At 39.4% G+C, this 22615-nt stretch overlaps 1 protein-coding gene across 1 annotated transcript in view; it reads right to left on the bottom strand.

Moving 5' to 3' along the window:
• Positions 1–22615, bottom strand: part of nudcd1 (NudC domain containing 1) — a 57636-nt gene that overhangs the window by 22140 nt on the left and 12881 nt on the right. The window contains 3 exon segments of the mRNA XM_061896942.1: positions 9993–10118; positions 17236–17380; positions 17461–17668. Of these exon segments, the coding sequence (XP_061752926.1) occupies positions 9993–10118; positions 17236–17380; positions 17461–17668 (479 nt within the window).

Genomic DNA, 22615 nt, shown 5'->3' with positions numbered 1-22615 from the left:
ATACATTGTTATTACAAGTGCTAACTCAGACAGAATATTTTAGAAAAAAGCCAACAATACTCCATTTACATGTTGTGACCCGAAATTAACTAAATATAAAATACATTCTTATTATAAGTGCTAACTCAGACAGACTATTCTAGAAAAAAGTCAACAATACTCCATTTACATGTCGTGACCCGAAATTAACTAAATGTAAAATACATTGTTATTATAAATGCTAACTCAGACTGACTATTTTAGAAAGTGCAAACAATACTCCATTTATATGTCGTGACCTGATATGAATTATATTGTTATTTTAAGTGCTAACTCATACAGACTATTTTAGAAAGTGCCAACAATACCCCATTTACATGCCGTGACCTGAAATAGACCAAATTTAAAATATATTGTTATCATGAGTGCTAGCGCAGACAAACTATTTTAGAAAGTACCAACAATACTCCATTTACATGTCGTGACCTGAAATTAACCAAATATGATTCATATTGTTATTATAAGTGCTAACTCAGACAGACTATTCTCGAAAAAAGTCAACAATACTCCATTTACATGTCTTGACCCGAAATTAACTAAATATAAAATACGTTGTTATCGTAAGTGCTAACTCAGACAGACTATTTTAGAAAAAAGCCAACAATACTCCATTTACATGTCGTGACCCGAAATTAACTAAATATAAAATACATTGTTATTATAAGTGCTAACTCAGACTGACTATTCTAGAAAGTGCAAACAATACTCCATTTATATGTCGTGACCTGATATGAATTATATTTTAAGGCTGCTAGACTTTTGACAAGAACAAGAAAGTTTGATCACATTACGCCTGTACTGGCTCACCTGCACTGGCTTCCTGTGCACTTAAGATGTGACTTTAAGGTTTTACTACTTACGTATAAAATACTACACGGTCTAGCTCCATCTTATCTTGCCGATTGTATTGTACCATATGTCCCGGCAAGAAATCTGCGTTCAAAGGACTCCGGCTTATTAGTGATTCCCAAAGCCCAAAAAAAGTCTTCGGGCTATAGAGCATTTTCCGTTCGGGCTCCAGTACTCTGGAATACCCTCCCGGTAATAGTTCGCGATGCCATCCTCAGTAGAAGCATTTAAGTCTCACCTTAAAACTCATTTGTATACTCTAGCCTTTAAATAGACTCCCTTTTTAGACCAGTTGATCTGCCGTTTCTTTTCTTTTTCTTCTATGTCCCACTCTCCCGTGTGGAGGGGGTCCGGTCCGATCCGGTGGCCATGTACTGCTCGCCTGTGTATCGGCTGGGGACATCTCTGCGCTGCTGGTCCGCCTACGCTTGGGATGGTTTCCTGCTGGCTCCGCTGTGAACGGGACTCTCGCTGCTGTGTCTTGGATCCTCTTTGGACTGGACTCTCGCGACTGTGTTGTATCCATTGTGGATTGAACTTTCACAGTATCATGTTAGACCCGCTCGACATCCATTGCTTTCCTCCTCTCTAAGGTTCTCATAGTCATCATTGTCACCGACGTCCCACTGGGTGTGAGTTTTCCTTGCCCTTATGTGGGCCTACCGAGGATGTCGTGGTGGTTTGTGCAGCCCTTTGAGACACTAGTGATTTAGGGCTATATAAGTAAACATTGATTGATTGATGATAAGTGCTAACTCATACAGACTTTTTTAGAAAGTGCCAACAATACCCCATTTACATGCGGTGGCCTGCAATAGACCAAATTTAATAGATATTGTTATTGTAAGTGCTAACGCAGACAAACTATTTTAGAAAGTACCAACAATACTCCATTTACATGTCGTGACCTGAAATTAACCAAATATGATTCATATTGTTATTATAAGTGCTAACTCAGACAGACTATTCTAGAAAAAAGTCAACAATACTCCATTTACATGTCGTGACCCGAAATTAACTAAATATAAAATACATTGTTATTATAAGTGCTAACTCAGACGGACTATTTTAGAAAAAAGCCAACAATACTCCATTTACATGTCGTGACCCGAAATTAACTAAATATAAAATACATTGTTATTATAAGTGCTAACTCAGACAGACTATTCTAGAAAAAAGTCAACAATACTCCATTTACATGTTTTGACCCGAAATTAACTAAATATAAAATACATTGTTATTATAAGTGCTAACTCAGACAGACTGTTCTAGAAAAAAGTCAACAATACTCCATTTACATGTCGTGACCCGAAATTAACTAAATATAAAATACATTGTTATTATAAGTGCTAACACAGACTGACTATTTTAGAAAGTGCCAACAATACCCCATTTACATGCCGTGACCTGAAATTAACCAAATTTAAAAGATATTGTTATTGTAAGTGCTAACGCAGACAAACTATTTTAGAAAGTACCAACAATACTCCATTTACATGTCGTGACCTGAAATTAACCAAATATGATTCATATTGTTGTTATGAGTGCTAACTCAGACAGACTATTCTAGAAAAAAGTCAACAATACTCCATTTACATGTCGTGACCCGAAATTAACTAAATATAAAATACATTGTTATTATAAGTGCTAACTCAGACAGACTATTTTAGAAAAAAGCCAACAATACTCCATTTACATGTTGTGACCCGAAATTAACTAAATATAAAATACATTGTTATTATAAGTGCTAACTCAGACTGACTATTTTAGAAAGTGCAAACAATACTCCATTTATATGTCGTGACCTGATATGAATTATATTGTTATTTTAAGTGCTAACTCATACAGACTATTTTAGAAAGTGCCAACAATACCCCATTTACATGCCGTGACCTGAAATTAACCAAATTTAAAAGATATTGTTATTATGAGTGCTAACGCAGACAAACTATTTTAGAAAGTACCAACAATACTCCATTTACATGTCGTGACCTGAAATTAACCAAATATGATTCATATTGTTGTTATAAGTGCTAACTCAGACAGACTATTCTAGAAAAAAGTAAACAATACTCCATTTACATGTCGTGACCCGAAATTAACTAAATATAAAATACATTGTTATTATAAGTGCTAACTCAGACAGACTATTTTATAAAAAAGTCAACAATACTCCATTTACATGTCGTGACCCGAAATTAACAAAATATAAAATACATTGTTATTATAAGTGCTAACTCAGACTGACTATTTTAGAAAGTGCAAACAATACTCCATTTATATGTCGTGACCTGATATGAATAATATTGTTATTTTAAGTGCTAACTCATACAGACTATTTTAGAAAGTGCCAACAATACCCCATGTACATGCCGTGACCTGAAATTAACCAAATTTAAAAGATATTGTTATTATGAGTGCTAACGCAGACAAACTATTTTAGAAAGTACCAACAATACTCCATTTACATGTCGTGACCTGAAATTAACCAAATATGATTCATATTGTTGTTATAAGTGCTAACTCAGACAGACTATTCTAGAAAAAAGTAAACAATACTCCATTTACATGTCGTGACCCGAAATTAACTAAATATAAAATACATTGTTATTATAAGTGCTAACTCAGACAGACTATTTTATAAAAAAGTCAACAATACTCCATTTACATGTCGTGACCCGAAATTAACAAAATATAAAATACATTGTTATTATAAGTGCTAACTCAGACTGACTATTTTAGAAAGTGCAAACAATACTCCATTTACATGTCGTGACCTGATATGAATTATATTGTTATTTTAAGTGCTAACTCATACAGACTATTTTAGAAAGTGCCAACAATACCCCATTTACATGCCGTGACCTGAAATTAACCAAATTTAAAAGATATTGTTATTGTAAGTGCTAACTCAGACAGACTATTTTAGAAAAAAGCCAACAATACTACATTTATATGTCGTGACCTGAAATGAACCAAATATGATTCATTAATGTTGGATACAGAGAACATACAAAACCTTTATTTATTGAATCAAAGATACTGAAATTCCACGACATAGTGAAATTGCAAACAGCTAAAATTGTACACAAAGCCAATTTTAACCTGCTAACCAAGAATATACAACAATTCTTCTCAACAAAAGAGGAGAAATATAATCTTAGGGAAAAATGTAATTTAAAACATTTGTACGCACGTACAACACTTAAGACCTTCAGTATATCAGGATGTGGAATTAAACTATGCAATGGATTAAGCAAAGCAATCAAACAATGTACTAATATGATCCACTTCAAGAAACTCTTCAAACTGGAAGGGTTTACAAAGTACAAAAAAGAAGAACCAAGATAAACATTCTGAATTTATTCACCCATTCATTCTTTCATTCTCAAAATAATCTTACTTATCTCATCGTATGGAATAAAACTTACTTCACCAATTTATTTATTTATTTGTTTTTATTGTGATTACTTATGGAGTATATTGTGATTACATTGAGAACAGGAAGTGAACAAAAAATTTAGCAACTGTTATGTAAAAGAAAAGGGGTAGGATTAAATAAACTCTGCTTCTTCCTACTCCTTTTCGAACATGTTGAAAAGAGAAACTGGAAATTGTGATGTATCATGTTGTATGTTTGCAGGTTCGAAATAAACTTAAACTCAACTCAACTCATATTGTTATTATAAGTGCTAACACAGACAGAATATTTTAGAAAAAGCCAATAGTCCATTTACAAGTTGTGACCTGAAATTAGCCAAATATAAAAGATATTGTTATTATAATTGCTAACTCAGACAGACTATTTTAGAAAACACCAACGATAATCCATTTATATGTTGTGAACTGAAATGAATTATACTGTTATTATAAGTGCTAACGCCGACGGATTATTTTAGCGGCCTTTGATATCCGGCGGTTGCATCTGCTTCCGCTCAAACTCGCTAAAAGTCAATTCTAGATCATAATTCATTCATTTCCCACCTGCTAGTAGACTATGTGGCCATGGTCTGACAGGCTGGTCCACTTGCACTTCTCCCGAAATGGTGAAAAAAACACGACAAGGTGCTACTTGCAGCTACGGTTTGAACCCTCCGTGAGGATTGTGATCGATTCTTCATCTAAACGGAATCATGTGAGCGCAGCGTCGGTGGCCGAACGTGCAAGAGTGGAAATTGCACAATACGTTCTCGCTCCCCCGCTGTCTTTAACAAGTCCATTTGACACGCTTAAAAGAGCTAAACATGACAAACAGCACCCAAGACAATAAATAAGGCCTGGTGGGTAGACAAAGGCGGGAAGGGATCAATAAAGTGGTTATTTAATTGTCATGGACGCTCAAAATAGGAAAGGGGCTGACACAAAAAAGTGTGTTTCCAATTGAAGAGCGGACTCCATTAACAGACAAATGGAACACAGTGGAGTTTGTGCTCGGCTAGAAAAAAAAAAAAAAAACGTTTTAGGTCAGGGTTTCTGCAGATATCAGCAAATTTAGTCTCATGCCCTTGCCCGAGAAGTTTGGTCCCCATACTAATATTTTGGTAACGCTACCAAAATGTATTCCGATACTTTTCTAAATAAACGGACCACAAAAATGTCTTTATTCTAACAAAAAATGTTAGTGTACATGAAACATATGTTTATTATTGTCATTTAGTCCTTAAATAAAATGTTGAACACAGTAGACAACTTGTCTTTTAGTAGTAAGTAAACAAACTCCTAATTAGTCTGCAGTAACATATTGTGTCATTTATACACCTATTATTTTGTACACATTATGAGGGACAAACTGTAACAATGTATTATTAAATTCCTTGTTCATTTACTTTCAATATCTGCCTATTGTCTGTTTTAACATGTTCAATCTACACTTCTGTTCAAATGTAATAATCACTTATTCGTCTCTTCTTTGATACTTTACATTAGTTTTGGATGATACCACACATTTAGGTATCGATCCGATATCAGGTAGTTACAGGATCAGACAATAAAATATAATACCAAATAAACCAATAATAATATGGTTAAGAAATACTGATGTAAAGGGTAGGTGTCGCCCTGTTTTCTGTTTCAACATGTTCTATCTACACTTCTGTTTTCAAATGTAATAATCACTTATTCTTCTCTTATTTGATACTTTACATTAGTTTTGGATGATACCATACATTTACGTGTCGATCCGATACCAGGTAGTTACAGGATCAAACAATAGAATATAATACAAGTTAAACCAATAATAATATGGTTAAGAAATACTGATGTAAAGGGTAGGTGTCACGCTGTTTTCTATTTTAAAATGTTCTATCTACACTTCTGTTCAAATGTAATAATAACTTATTCTTCTCTTCTTTGATACTTTACATTAGTTGTGGATGATACCACACATGTGGGTATCGATCCGATACTAAGTAGTTACAGGATCATACATTGGTCATATTCAAAGTCCTCATGTGTCCAGGGACGTATTTACTGACTTTATGAACATAATATACATTAAAAGAAAAAGGAAAAAAAGATTTTGTTATGCTAAAAACTATCGATATAATCAAAGTAGTATCGACTATATACGCTCCTGTACTTTGTATCATTACAGTGGATGTCAGGTGTAGATCCACCCATTTTGACGCCGGTGAGCTATTGTATCCTCCTACGGTGTGTAGTGAAGCATGTTTAGCTATTCCAATGATACTTGTAAGAAACTTACTTTATTAAGTCGCCATGGAGGCCAAGATTAGTGATTTAGAAGTAGCTAAAACACTGCGGATGGATGTTAGCTGCTAGCTAGCTAGACATGTCTTAAAGCAGCTCTTCTTAAGGGTGTTCCAGTGTTATAACTTCACCTTTATCTTGACTTTTTACACCAAAATGCGTCCGATCTCCCTTTTCTGCCTACACACTGTGTCTGCTTGTAAGTACTCTGTGTGTGTGCGCTGCCGAAGACGCTCCTCTCCTTCTGTCATGATATGACAATCAGCTAAACTGACTCCCTAACTCCACGGCGACGTCTTGGTGAGTTTACCAAACTGAAACAACACGAAAATAATGCCATTGTAAGTCAGTAATACTAACACAAACACTCATTAACGTGTTATACAGCTAATGCTAACGATGCTAGCTTGATTGCATTACAATAGAACTTGCAAATATGCATGAAAACATTGAACATTGGTATTGTATGAATTGTTTTAGTTGCATTGTAAAACTTACAAACGTTGCCTGGAGTAATGAATGAATAACCCATATGAGTAGAAATGCTATGTTTTACTTCCAGTTGAAGGCCTGAAATGGAAAGCGCATTTTCAAACTGCAACCCATGCGGTGAGCATACTTGTCCTGGCGCCATAGCCCCAACAATAACACTCCTTTTCAGTGTCTCTACGAAAGCTCTTGTGGAATACAAAACATTAGAAAAATCCATAAATTAGCTGCGCCGCTTTATAAGCTGGAGGGATCAAAGTGTTGGAAAAAGCAGCAGCTTACAGTCAAAAGCATACAATCGAGAGAAAATTGCAAACATTTGACAATGATAATCATGAATAGTTGAAACGTTTCCATTAACTGTGGCCAAATGATGCAATAATGTCATTGTAATATATAATTAAAGCTGCAAGCAGCGATGGACGGGACTGACTTTTGCTGGTGTTTCCTGCCTTTACCCATTAAACATATCTTTACCTGCACATTACCTACATCCTGGGGTCACACTGGTGCTTCTTTCTTTCACCCATACATGCTGGTGCTTCCTGCCATCACCCAGACAACATATCTTTACCTGCACGTTACCTACCTTCTCTGTATCCTGGTGTCAAACTGGTGCCTCTTTCTTTCACCCAGTCAACATATCTTTACCCGCACATTATCTACCTTCTCTGCATTGTGTGGTCACGCTGGTGCTTCCTGCTTTTAAGCGGCCATCTTGAGACGGCAGCAGCGCAGCAGCATCAGCGCAGCCGTTCTTTGAAGGCACGTAAAATCAAAACCAGAGCAGTTAGAAAAACTCTTTGCGCAACTTTTAATCAGAAGGGTTCAATCTCTCTCCTGTGCTAGTTTGAAGCAGACACAACAAACGTAGTCAGAGGAGATATAGTTTAAAAAAAGGTGATGGGTTTTGACAAAAATTTTGTTTTGAAGGGGTAAATGCCAACTTCCTGTAGATTTTTGCTGAAGGATGTCAATGAATGAAATGTAGGTCTAAGTGAGACCTACATAGATGTTTTTGTTTCATGTCTCTATGACATTCCTACCGGAAGTTACAAGCAGTTTTGTCCGTGTTTTCTTCTTAACAACAATGCAAGTAACCCTTTTAAACACAATATACGTGATTTTTTTTTATTACTGTGGTATTTTTGACCATTGTAATGGGAATAAACAAGCATAAAAATATAATGGACTCTCACTATCTGTTCGCAAAAATTGCACTTAAATAAATATTGAACATCTTAAAGTGCAGTTTTTCCCCCCCAAACGGGAAAAACTGGCTGGAGGGGTTTGTTTTGTTGTTTTTTTGTTGCCCATTCCATCACAACACACTTGCGTGCTCCTCCGTGCCGACCGGCTCATGTTGCTCATTCCGTTCCAAGGTGAAACATTCCCCACACAGAGACATTTTTCCGACATTATTCTGTGTGCATTCTGCTCATACCGAAGCAAAGATTGCGGTTGACTAACAGGAGGTGACACTCTGTTCGTTGACTTCTGTCAAATAAACGGGCTGAGGAGCTGAGTTTGTATTCATTTTGAAAGTCAGCGGACACAGCAATTTATGTACGTCATTTGTGTTTTTTTTTGTGGTTTTCAACCACTGTGCCGCGGCACTCTAGTATGCCGTGAGATAATGTGCCGTTGTCTAGTGCTTGTGCTGTGTAGACCTTGGCAGGGTAATCTTGTAATACTCCACATTAGTAGGTGGCAGCAGGTAGTTCATTGCTTTGTAGAACTCGGAACACCTCAAGATGGTTTGTCGTGATCCCAATATGCAGAGCACAGCGGGAGATCTAACATAATAGTGTGAGAGTCCAATCTATAGTGGATCTAATGTAATAGTGTGAGAGTCCAATCCATAGTCGATCTACTGTAATAGTGTGAGAGTCCAGTCCATAGTGGATCTAATATAATAGTGTGAAAGTCCAGTCCATAGTGGATCTAATGTAATAGTGTGAGAGTCCAGTCCATAGTGGATCCAACAAAATAGTGTGAGAGTCCAGTCCATAGTGGATCTAACAAAATAGTGTGAGAGTCCAGTCCATAGTGGATCTAATATAATAGTGTGAAAGTCCAGTCCATAGTGGATCTAATATAATGGTGTGAAAGTCCAGTCCATAGTGGATCTAATATAATAGAGTGAGAGTGCAGTCCATAGTGGATCTAATATAATAGTGTGAGAGACCAGTCCATAGTGGATCTAATGTAATAGTGTGAGAGTCCAGTCCATAGTGGATCTAATGTAATAGTGTGAGAGTCCAGTCCATAGTTGATCTAACAAAATAGTGTGAGAGTCCAGTCCATAGTGGATCTAGCATAATAGTGTGAGAGTCCAGTCCATAGTGGATCTAATATAATAGTGTGAAAGTCCAGTCCATAGTGGATCTAATATAATAGTGTGAGAGTCCAGTCCATAGTAGATCTAACATAATAGTGATAGTCCAGTCCATAGTGGATCTAACATAATAGTGTGAGAGTCCAGTCCATAGTGGATCTAACATAATAGTGATAGTCCAGTCTATAGTGGATCTAACATAATAGTTAGAGTCCAGTCCATAGTGGATCTAACATAATAGTGATAGTCCAGTCCATAGTGGATCTAACATAATAGTGTGAGAGTCCAGTCCATAGTAGATCTAACATAATAATGTGAGAGTCCAGTCCATAGTGGATCTAACATAATAGTGTGAGAGTCCAGTCCATAGTGGATCTAACATAATAGTGTGAGAGTCCAGTCCATGGTGGATCTAACATAATAGTGTGAGAGTCCAGGTCTAGTGGTGTTTTTAAAAGACCGTTACCAAAATAGATACAGGTGTGCGCTCATGAATCCACCTTTGTAGAGGTGCAGAATGAAGTCAAAGGTAGTAACGGACTGTTCCAGTGTGTCCCCCTCTACTCACCACCTGAGTGGGCTTGAGTGACTCGCCGTCGAAGTGCGTGAGGCTGGAGGTGTCGTCCGGTAGTCCGTCACAGTCCTCCAGCTCCTGGGAGTTGCAGGCCGGCTTGTCCTTGTCGGGGCTGGCGAGCTGGGAGGCGACGGGGACAAGGGAAGGCGGCGGGTTATTCTCCTGTTTGCATTGATTAGCATTGAAGCCGCGCCTGATTAGCATGGAGACCCTCGAGTGGGAGCAGATGATGCCAACGTGGGCTGGGAGGAAGTGAGGGCGGAAGGCGGCTCGGAGCAACTGGAGGGGGTTGTTGGTCACGATGGATGGAGGCTCATTTAAAAGTTGGAGGGGACAACTTGTATAAAGGAGAGGACAAACATTGAAAGACTGCTACATTGGAGTCATAGCCTTTAACCTCTAAAAGTTGTTTGTTTACATGCTTTTTTTAATTTATCTTTGCTAGTTGGGCTTATTGGACCCTAATTAGAATAAAAACTAAGAATCATCTTTTCATATCATGTACTTAGTCCATAAGTTCACAAATGTGTACTTCATGTTTAGTGACATGCTAATTCTTATTATTACACTTTTTTTCCCCCAAATTCCATCCATCTTCTTCCGCTTATCCGAGGTCGGTTCGCGGGGCAGCAGCCTAAGCGGAGAAGCCCAGACTTCCCTCTCCCCAACTACTTCGTCCAGCTCTTTCTGGAAAATTCCGAGGCGTTCCCACGCCAGCCGGGACACAGTCTTCCCAATGTGTCCTGGGTCTTCCCCGTGGCCTCCTACCGGTCGGACGTGCCCTAAACACCTCCCCAGGGAGGCATTCGGGTGGCATCCTGAGCTGGTTCCTCTCCATGTAGAGGAGCAGGGGCCTTAGTCTGAGCTCCTCACGGATGGCAGAGCTTATCACCTTATCTCTAAGGGAGAGCCCCGCCTCCCAGCGGAGGAATCTATTTTTGGCCGCTTGTACCCGTGATCTTGTCCTTTCGGTCATGACCCAAAGCTCATGACCATAGGTGAGGATGGGAACATAGATCGACCGGTAAATTGAGAGCTTTGCCTTCCGGCTCAGCTCCTTCTTCACCACATCAGATCGATACAGCGTCCGCATTACTGAAGACATCGCACTGATCCGCCTGTCGATCTGACGATCCACTCTTCCCTCACTCATGAACAAGACTCCGAGGTACTTGAACTCCTCCACTTGGGGCAGGGTCTCCTCCCCAATCCGGAGATGGCACTCCACCCTTTCCTGGGCTTGAACCATGGACTCGGACTTGGAGATGCTGATTCTCATCCCGGTCGCTTCACACTCGGCTGCGAACTGATCCAGTGAGAGCTGAGGATCCCGGCCAGATGAAGCCATCAGGACCACATCATCTGCAAAATGCAGAGACCTAATCCTGCGGCCACCAAACCGGAACCCCTCAACGCCTTGACTGCACCTAGAAATTCTGTCCATAAAAGTTATGAACAGAATGGGTGACAAAGGGCAGCCTTGGCGGAGTCCAACCCTCACTGGAAACATGTTCCACTTACGGACCAAGCTCTGACACTGATCATACAGGACTGCCACAATCAGACAGTTTGATACCTCATACTCTCTGAGCACTCCCCACAGGACTTCCCAAGGGACACGGTCCAATGCCTTCTCCAAGTCCACAAAGCACATGTAGACTGGTTGGGCAAACTCCCATGCACCCTCAAGAACCCTGCCGAGATTATAGAGCTGGTCCACAGTTCCACGACCAGGACGAAAACCACACAGTTCCTCTTGAATCCGAGGTTGGACTATCCGGCGTAGCCTCCTCTCCAGTACACCTGAATAGACCTTACCGGGAAGGCTGAGGAGTCTGATCCCACGATAGTTGGAACACACAAATTCCATTTTATGTTTTACTCTTCTGACACCACCTGATGGCAGTATAAGTGTCCACATAAGTGGCCATAAGACCCCTATTCATTAGTGTACACTATTTTGGAAATGAGAACTAAAAGGTGCTGTCCACGTATGTGGACACTAAGCCTTTTAATAGACAGCTTCGGATTTTTCACGGTACTATCCCACCACACATTGCCGGAATCCATTTTGGAGGTCGACCGCCATTGTTCACGACATATTTCCCAACAATTGCTTGGATTTTACTGACCTCAAGTCCGTCCATCCATTTCCTACCGCCCATTAAGTACGCGTGGTGGTCAAGCGAGCTCTGTTCTCAATAGGTACTCGCGTTGTACGGTATACCGGTACTAGTATAGTATCGCGATACTAAAAAATCAATAACGGTACTATACCGCCTCTGAAAAGTACCAGTTCCCTGCCCCCCTCTTTTTACGTGGTGACATTGCTGGTTTTAGGAGCAGAGGAGCATGTTGGGCAGCGCACACACACAGAGTACAGACAAGCAGACCAGTGTGCAGACAGAAAAGGGAGAATGGACGCATTTTGGTGTAAAAAGTCAAGATAAAGGTGAAGTTATAACACTGAAACAGGAAGAGCAGCTTTAAGACATGGCTACCTAGCTCGCGGCTAACGTTCGTCAGCAGTGTTTTAGCTACTTCTAAATCACTAATCCTGGCCTCCATGGAGACAATGTAAATTTCCTACATGTACTATTATCACTGGAGGACGAGGAATAGCTAAACATGCTTCACTACACAGCGTAGGAGGATACAATAGCTCACTGCCGTCACAATGTAAACAAACGCCATGGGTGGATCTACACCTGACATCCACTGTAATGATACCAAGTACGAGAGCGCATCTAGTCGATACTACTATGATTACATCGATATTTTTTAGCGTCACAAAATCTTAATATACATTTTTATTTATATTATATTTAAAACCCAGGAAATATGTCCCATATTGGACAAATGATGACTTTGAATATGACCAATGTATGATCCTGTAACTACTTGGTATCGGATCCATATCTGAATGTGTGGTATCATCCAAAACTAATGTCAAGTGTCAAAGAAGAGAATAATAAATGATTATTACATTTGAACAGAAGTGTAGATAGAACATGTTAAAACAGAAAATAAGCAGATATTAACAGTAAACGAACAATTATACTATTAATAAATGTTTAGAGTTTCTCCCTCATATTGTGTATAAAATAATAGGTGTATAAATGACACAATATGTTACTGCAGACTAATTAGGAGTCTTTTTTTGTTTACTTACTACTAAAAAACAAGTTGTCTAGTATGTTCAACATTTTATTTAAGGACTTAAATAAACATGTGTTTCATGTAAACTATAATTTTTTTGTTCAAATAAAGACAATAATGACATTTTTTGTGTTCCCCTTAATTTTGAAAAGTATCGAAATACATTTTGGTACCGGTACTAAAACATTGGTATCGGGACAACCCTAAAAAGATAAAGAAAAAAAAAAAGCTGCCTAAAACAAGCGCCTTTCTGTGTTTTTCTCGCCCTCTCCGGGTCTAAGTTGGATGTCAAAGTTGACCAACTTCTTAATTTATGTCCACAAATTTCTACTATCCAGGAGAGAGGCATGATTTATAATCCAGAATTAACTTTCACCAACTCGGAGTTGACGGAGTAGCAGCAGCTCAGTGTGTAAATATAGCAGCATAAGCTAGTTAGCGCCCTGTGCTCGGTAAACTGATAAAAGTAGTTCCTATGTGTTAGCCTTTATAATAACAATATCGCTAATACTTGGTTAATATTCAGATCACAAGATGTAAATGTATTATTTTTCAAGTTTTTTTGGATATTTTTAGTGGACTTTATGGGCGGAATAGTGTATTGCCATTGGCTGCATTGTTAGCCGCCTCCTACTTGCCGTATTTTACTTATTAGTACGCATTAAAAAAAGAAAAATGTGTTCTTGTCTTACATCAGGATCGTGAATGATAGGCACAATTCCACCCAAAAAAGTGCAGTTGCCCTTTAAACGCGTCAAGGCAGGAAGTTGAATGATGCGGAAACGTTTGTTACTGGATACCTTTTAACACATTCCTGCCTATCTGTAAGTAATATGCAGCAATATTGATTTGATACTCGTTTATATTGACAGATATGCTGTTTTGGACCTCAACAGTCTTCAATTAAGGACACGTACTGCCTATGTCTAGCTCGTGTGCTACTGAGCGCTTAGCTGTTGTGTAGCTGCTACCTCCTAGTAGCCTATAGATTAGATTAGAACAGGGGTAGGGAACCTATGGCTCTAGAGCCAGATGTGGCTCTTTTGATGACTGCATCTGGCTCTCAGATAAATCTTAGCTGGCATTGCTTAACACGATAAGTCAGTGTTTTTCAACCTTTTTTGAGCCAAAACACATTTTTTTCATCGGAAAAATTCTGAGGCGCACCACCAGCAGAAAACATAAAAAAAATCAAACTCAGTAGCCGATATTGACAAAAAAAAAGATTGTTCTCGCAATAGTTCTTGTCGCTATGTAAGTGTACTGTCAAGTCGTAACTTATTTTGAGTTTTTTCGGTGTTTTCCTGTGTGACTTGCGCTCCTATTTTGGTGGCTTTTCTTCTTTTGTTGGTATTTTCCTGTAGCAGTTTCATGTCCTCCTTGAATGCTATTCATCACACGTGCTTTGTTTTTACAATCAAGACTATTTAAGTTGTGCGGACGCACTCCTTCTTTGTGTGGACATTGTTGATTGTCATGCCATGTACGGATGTACTTTGTGGACGCCGTCTGCTACGCACGCTGTAAGTTTTTGCTGTGGTCCAGCATTCTGTTTTTGTTTACTTTGCAGCCAGTTCAGTTTTAGTTTTGTTTTGCTTCAATGCCTTTTCTTAGCGGCACTCGCCTTTTGTTTAATTTTAGTTTAAGTGTTGGATACCTTTTTACCTACATGCTGCCGCCCACATATTGTGATCACGACATACCATGTTCCTGACATCTACAAAAGCAATTAGCTACCTGCTGCCACTACTGATATGGAAGAGTATTACACGCTTACTATGCCGAGATCTGGACAGCACAGACACTCAATAACAGCACTTTTTTGAATTATAGTTACTGGTTTGCAAAAAATATTATCAACCCAATTAGGTGAAATTACATAATCTCTCCAACAACACACCAGACTGTATCTCACGTGTGGTTGAAAAACACAGCGATAAGTAATGAATAATTCCGCTGATAATCACAGTGTTAAAAATAACGTTCAAAATATAAAACATTCCCATGCATTTTAATCCATCCATCCGTTTTCTACCGTTCCTGTTCAAGAAGTCCCATTAATGGTAAGAACTATTTTATTCATTAGCTTCAGAATAACAATGTTATTAAAAAGAAGGAGATACTTATAATATTCTTAAAATGGTGGTCTTACTTAAAAATGCATACATTTATTTGTATTCAGTGTTTGAAAATATTATACGGCTCTCTCGAAAATACATTTTATAATATTTGGCTTTCATGGCTCTCTCAACCAAAAAGGTTCCCGACCCCTGGTTTAGAATATAACTATAGATCTCCCGTCCAAAGGCAAAACCCAGTAACTCAATGTTGGTCAAAACTGAGCTGATAATAATTTTGGAGTTCCTAGGTGATATGCTTTACATTAGTGTATGCGATATTGTAATTTGTTCCGTAAGTAAGCTGTTACGGGCATGGCAGGACCTAGCAATTACCACATAACCGCGTAGATACAACAGAAAAACCTAGTATCTCAATGGACCAATCGGAGCTTCTTTGTCAGTTGCCTTATTGTCTTTAATGAGACATTTGCACAAATGGGGGCCGACGGTCAAGCTGATTATGTGATATTATGGCACGAGGGGATATTTGGAAGATTGGCCCAGGACGTTGCAAGCACCTTCATTAAATGTATTATTCTTGATTCTTCCCCTTGCATACACTTTTGGGCAGATAACTGTGGAGGTCAAAATAAAAACTGGACGCTGTACACGGCTCTTGCCCAATGTGCAAACGCAGAATGGGGCCCACCCGAGATTGTGATAAAATATCTGGAGAAAGGGCACACATTCATGAGAGCAGATTCAATCCATGGCTCAATCGGCGAGAAAATGAAAGCTCAAGAAAACATCTATACGTTTGATGACTTTGTAGATCTTTGTAAGACAGCATCAAGATAGATTGGTTTTCCTTTGTTTTCTCTAAATCAGCTAGAAGGGAGTTACTATGTTTTGCCTTTGGACGGGAGAGACGTCAACATTGTGTACGTGCTGAAAGATTCATTTATGATTGTTTATCAAGATATAAATATAGATGTCAACATTGTGTACGTGCTGAAAGATTCATTCATGATTTTGTAAATGATTTGACTAAAATAAGAGAAAAGACCAGCTTCTTAAAGGACGTCGAGATGTTAGCTGGATGTCCAGCCTTCCACAAGTAAGATCGGAGCGCGTATAATCGGACATTCTGGATCAGTGGTGTCAAACTCAAATACAGAGCGGGCCAAAATTTACAACTGAACAAAGCCGCGGGCCGAGGTTGAACAAATTAACCCTTTAATAGGGACCCAAACAAGTTTTGCATTGAACATTGACCAAGCAAGGCTTATATAACTTTATAGTGACATACAAAATCCAGTTTCAAATAATAATTAAAAAAATATAAATGGCATATCAAATTAAATAAAAAAACAAATTTAATGCCTTTTTTCGGCGGCGGGTTTGAGTTGGGGCGGGGTTTGGTGGTAGCGGGGGTGTATATTGTAGCGTCCCGGAAGAGTTAGTGATGCAAGGGGTTCTGGGTATTTGTCCGGTTGTGTTTCGGTGCGGATGTTCTCCCGAAATGTGTTGGTCATTCTTGTTTGGGGTGGGTTCACAGTGTGGCGCATATTTGTAACAGTGTTAACCTTGTTTATACGGCCGCCCTCAGTGTGACCTGTATGCCTGTTGACCAAGTATGCCTTGCATACACTTGTGTGTGTGTATGAGCCGCATATATTATGGGAGTGGGCTGGCACGCTGTTTTTATGAAAGAAAAGCGGGCGTGGCGACATGTAGAGGACGCCAAAAGCAGTGTGTTTACGGCCCGCCACCAATATTATTGTCCGGGTGGAAATCGGGAGGGTCACTGAACTTCGGGAGTCTCCCGGTAAAATTGGGAAGGTTGACGAGTTAGAGTATTAGTGGTGAATGTGTTGATATTGCTTCAAGGGCCGAATGAAATTACACGGCGGGCCAAATTTGGCCCGCGGGCCAGAGTTTGACACCCATGTTCTAGATGCAGGCCTATACAATCCGATAAAGTACTTGTTATTTGAATGATATTGGAAAACCCTTACCGGGTCTTCAGAAGTCAGGTGGTTCAGCCTCTCAAGGATGAGGGCGGCCTGCTCGTCGCTCATCACGTGCTCCCCTCTGCGGTCGCCGATGACCAGCTCGGGCCACATGGGTCCCACGGTGCGCTTCTCCAGCGTCACTTCCAGGCTGAGGAGAGGAGACACACACAAAAATAAAAAAAAGTGTTCCGTTTAAGAAGGTAAATGTGTGACGGAGGGTGGGCACACCTTCTGTCCTCCCTGATCGCCCAGGTGCTGGCCTCGGGGTCCACGGAGGCGTACAGCTGGCCCTCCAGCAAGGGGGCCACTCCCTGCACGCCCAGGCTGATGTTGTCCGCCGTCAGCCGGAAGTGGACGCTTTCTTTGGTGACGCCCTCGGGCATGCGGACGCAGGCCGTGATGTCCTCTGCGGTCTGCTGCCAGAAGTAAAAAGGTTCTGGACACAAGAGGATTATTGATGAAAAGAAAACCATCTAGTACATGGGTGTCAAACTCTGGCCCGCGGGCCAAATTTGGCCCGCCGTGTAATTTCATTTGATCCTCCAGGCAATATCAAATTAACATTACGGCTGGCCCGCCGTTATTACACAGCAGCGCTGCAACCAGGGGCGCCGCTAGGGATTTTGGGCCCCATGAAAAGAATCTTTACAGGGCCCCCAACACATAATTTCATCATCATTAGGGGCTTCTCTGGGCCCCCCTCCATCATAGGCCCCTAGAATCCGTCTCCTTTAACCCCCCTTTTCGGCGCCCCTGGCTGTAACACCACAATTTCTCACACTTGCCAATGCTCCCGAAGTTCAGTGCCCCTCCCGAAAATCTCCCGGGGCAAGCAAGCATTCTCCCGATTTTCACCCGGACAACAATATTGAAGGCGGGCCTTAAAGGCACTGCCTTTAGCATTCTCTACAACCTGCCATCACGTCCGCATTTCCTGCATACAAACAGCGTGCGGGCCCACTCGCATAATATATGCGGCTATTACACACACATAAGTGAATGCAAGCATACTTGGTCAACAGCCATACAGGTCACACTGAGGGCGGCCGTATAAACAACTTTAACACTGTTACAAATATGCGCCACACTGCGAACTCACACCAAACAGGAATGACAATAATATTTTGGGAGAACATCTGCACTGTAACATAACATAAACACAACAGAACAAATACCCAGAACCCCTTGCAGCACTAACTCTTTCGGGACGCTACAATATATTTTGAAATTTACCTCAGAAGGCTGCAAATAGAAAAGAGGCATTAAATTTGTATTTGAATTTTATTTGATATGCCATTGATATTTTTTAATTATTATTATTATTATTATTTGAAACTCAATTTTGCATGTCACTACAAAGTTACTGTATATAATAAGACTTTGCTTGTTCAATGTTCAAAGCAAAACTTGTTTGGGTCCCTATTAAAAGGTTAATTTATTCAACCTTGGCCCGCGGCTTTGTTCACTTTTAAATTTTGGCCCACTCTGTATTTGAGTTTGACACCCCTGATCTAGTACAACTGGTTGGGAATATTGAGAAGATGCAGATAGGATACTTCAAGTCTGCTCACTAGGATGTTTTCAAGGTATTTTATTTTGAAAATAAACCAGAGGTTTTATTTTGCATCTTTGGGAACCAGACATTTAGTCATTTTTTCCCCCCACAGAGTCGTTATGCACCAAGTGGAAGTGGAAGCAGTACCGGTACCAAAATGTATTTTGACACTTTTTTAAATAAAGGGCACCACAAAAAAATGGCATTATTGTTTTTATTTGAACAAAAAATGTTAGTGTACATGAAACACATGTTTATTATTGCAATTTAGTCCTTAAATAAAATGTTGAACATACTAGACAACTTGTCTTTTAGTAGTAAGTAAACAAACAAAGACTCCTAATTAGTCTGCAGTAACATATTGTGTCATTTATACATCTATTATTTTGTACACATTATGAGGGACAAACTGTAAAAAATGGATTATTAATCTACCTTTTAATTTACTGTTCATATCTGCTTACTTTCTATCTACACTTCTGTTAAACTGTAATAATCAATTATTCTTCTCTTCTTTGATACTTGACATTGGTTTTGGATGATACCACACATTTAGGTATCGATCCGATACCAAGTAGTTACAGGATCATACATTGGTCACATTCAAAGTCCTCAAGAGTCTAGGGACGTGTTTACTGACTTTATAAACGTAATATGATTTTTTTAAAGAAAAACGATTTTGTGGCGAGAAAAAAATATAGATGTAATCATAGCAGTATCGACAATATGTGCTCTTGTACTTGGTATCATTACAGTGGATGTCAGGTGTGCTCCTTGTTGTCCCAGTCTGGACAAAGACCAGTTTGTAAAAATGCAGAAGACATCCGTGCTCTGACCAACTGAGTCGGGTGACCTCCGACCTCTACTCCTATAGGTGGGGGCTCCTACCAGACGTCGCTAATGTGTTTATACTCCACGATGTCCTGGGGGCGAGAGCAGCAATCTCTGGATGAGCTGTGATTGACACCTGGACCTGAAGCTATCTAAGAGCGTCTTCCCTTAATGACAGATTCTGTGACCGAGCTTTAAATGCATGCTATCTTACAATAAAAAGTGTACACGCTAAAATTTACATTCAATACAATGCCACTCATTGTTTGTGTAATTTTGTCCACCAAACATTTTATTCTGTGCCTGAATGCACAAAAGTGAGCTTTGCTGCTGTTATTGACTAGTGTAGAGTGCTAATCAAGCATGACTACAAGTGAATCCATGCTAACATGCTATTTAGGTTAGCTGTATGCACATATTGCATCATTATGCCTCATTTGTAGCTATATTTGAGCTCATTTAATTTCCTTTACCCGTGTCCTCTGTGTATTTCATTTATATTTGCATGTCTCATGACACATTATCTGGGTGTAATATTGGCTGCATTTCTAAAAGTTGTGTGCGATGTTGTTCCAGACCACAGCAAACGTTACCATTTGGTTCCAGACCACAGCAAACATTACCACGCTGTTGCAGACCCTAGCAAACGTTACTATGTTGTTCCAGACCACAGCAAACGTTACCACGTTGTTCCAGACCACAGCAAACGTCACAGTGTTGTTCCAGACCACAGCAAACGTTACAAAGCTTGCAAAGATTGTAATAAATCCTTTGGAAGAATCCTTTAACTTGGACACACACATTTATATCTTTGGTCATTCTAAGCCAGTCATTTTCAGGAGTAAACAGGTGTCAAACAGATTCAGTGACCACGCTATAAATGCATGCTATCTTATGATATTACAATAAAAAATGTACGCGCTAAAATTTACATTAGTACAATGGCACTCATTGTTTGTGTAATTTTGTCCACCAAACATTTTATACTGTGCGTGAATGCACAAAGGTGAGCTTTGATGCCGTTATTGACTTTAGTATAGAGTACTAATCAGGCATACTTTGGTCAGTGCATGACAGCAAGCATTACCATTTTGTTCCAGACCCCAGCAAGCATTACCATGTTGTTCCAGACCACAGCAAATGTTACCCAGCTCGCAAAGATTGTAAAAAATCCATTGGAAGAAGACGGCCTGCCGTTTCCTTTAACTTCGACACACACATTTATACTTTTGGCCATTTAAAGCCAGTCATTTCCAGGAGTTATCTCACCCTCTGAGATGTATAACTAATGTTTTCCAATGTTGTAAAAATGTAGACGGATGTAAAACAGATTCTGTGACCAAGCTTTAAATGCATGCTACCTTACGATCATACAATAAAAAATGTACACGCTAAAATTTACAGACAATACAATGCCACTCATTGTTTGTGTAATTTTGTCCACCAAACATTTTATGCTGTGCGTGAATGCACAAAGGTGAGCTTTGATGCCGTTGTTGACTTTAGTATAGAATGCTAATCAGGCATACTTTGTTCAGTGCATGACAGCAAGCATTACCATTTTGTTCCAGACCACAGCAAACGTTACCATGTTGTTCCAGAATGCAGCAAATGTTACCCAGCTCGCAAAGATTGTAAAAAATCCATTGGAAGAAGACGGCCTGCCGTTCCCTTTAACTTCGACACACACATTTATACTTTTGGCCATTTAAAGCCAGTCATTTCCAGGAGTTATCTCACCCTCTGAGATGTTTAACTAAAGTTTTCCAATGTTGTAAAAATGTAGACAGATGTAAAACAGATTCTGTAACCAAGCTTTAAATGCATGCTACCTTACGATCTTACAATAAAAAATGTACACGCTAAAATTTACAGACAATACAATGTCTCTCATTGTTTGTGTAATTTTGTCGACCAAACATTTTATACTGTGCGTGAATGCACAAAGGTGAGCTTTGATGCCGTTATTGACTTTAGTATAGAGTGCTAATCAGGCATACTTTGTTCAGTGCATGACAGCAAGCATTACCATTTTGTTCCAGACCACAGCAAATGTTACCCAGCTCGCAAAGATTGTAAAAAATCCATTGGAAGAAGACGGCCTGCCGTTTCCTTTAACTTCGACACACACATTTATACTTTTGGCCATTTAAAGCCAGTCATTTCCAGGAGTTATCTCACCCTCTGAGATGTTTAACTAATGTTTTCCAATGTTGTAAAAATGTAGACAGATGTAAAACAGATTCTGTGACCAAGCTTTAAATGCATGCTACCTTACGATCTTACAATAAAAAATGTACACGCTAAAATTGACGGACAATACAATGCCACTCATTGTTTGTGTAATTTTGTCCACCAAACATTTTATGCTGTGCGTGAATGCACAAAGGTGAGCTTTGATGCCGTTATTGACTTTAGTATAGAGTGCTAATCAGGCATACTTTGTTCAGTGCATGACAGCAAGCATTACCATTTTGTTCCAGACCACAGCAAACGTTACCATGTTGTTCCAGACCGCAGCAAATGTTACCCAGCTCGCAAAGATTGTAAAAAATCCATTGGAAGAAGACGGCCTGCCGATTCCTTTAACTTTGACACACACATTTATACTTTTGGCCATTTAAAGCCAGTCATTTCCAGGAGTTATCTCACCCTCTGAGATGTTTAACTAATGTTTTCCAATGTTGTAAAAATGTAAACAGATGTAAAACAGATTCTGTGACCAAGCTTTAAATGCATGCTACCTTACGATCTTACAATAAAAAATGTACATGCTAAAATTTACAGACAATAAAATGCCACTCATTGTTTGTGTAATTTTGTCCACCAAACATTTTATACTGTGCGTGAATGCACAAAGGTGAGCATTGATGCCGTTATTGACTTTAGTATAGAGTACTAATCAGGCATACTTTGGTCAGTGCATGACAGCAAGCATTACCATTTTGTTCCAGACCACAGCAAGCATTACCATGTTGTTCCAGACCACAGCAAATG

This window comes from Nerophis ophidion, linkage group LG04 (assembly GCF_033978795.1).
Source record: "Nerophis ophidion isolate RoL-2023_Sa linkage group LG04, RoL_Noph_v1.0, whole genome shotgun sequence".
NCBI classification, from domain to species: Eukaryota; Metazoa; Chordata; class Actinopteri; order Syngnathiformes; family Syngnathidae; genus Nerophis; species Nerophis ophidion.
This window is presented reverse-complemented; position numbering and strand designations above follow the sequence as displayed.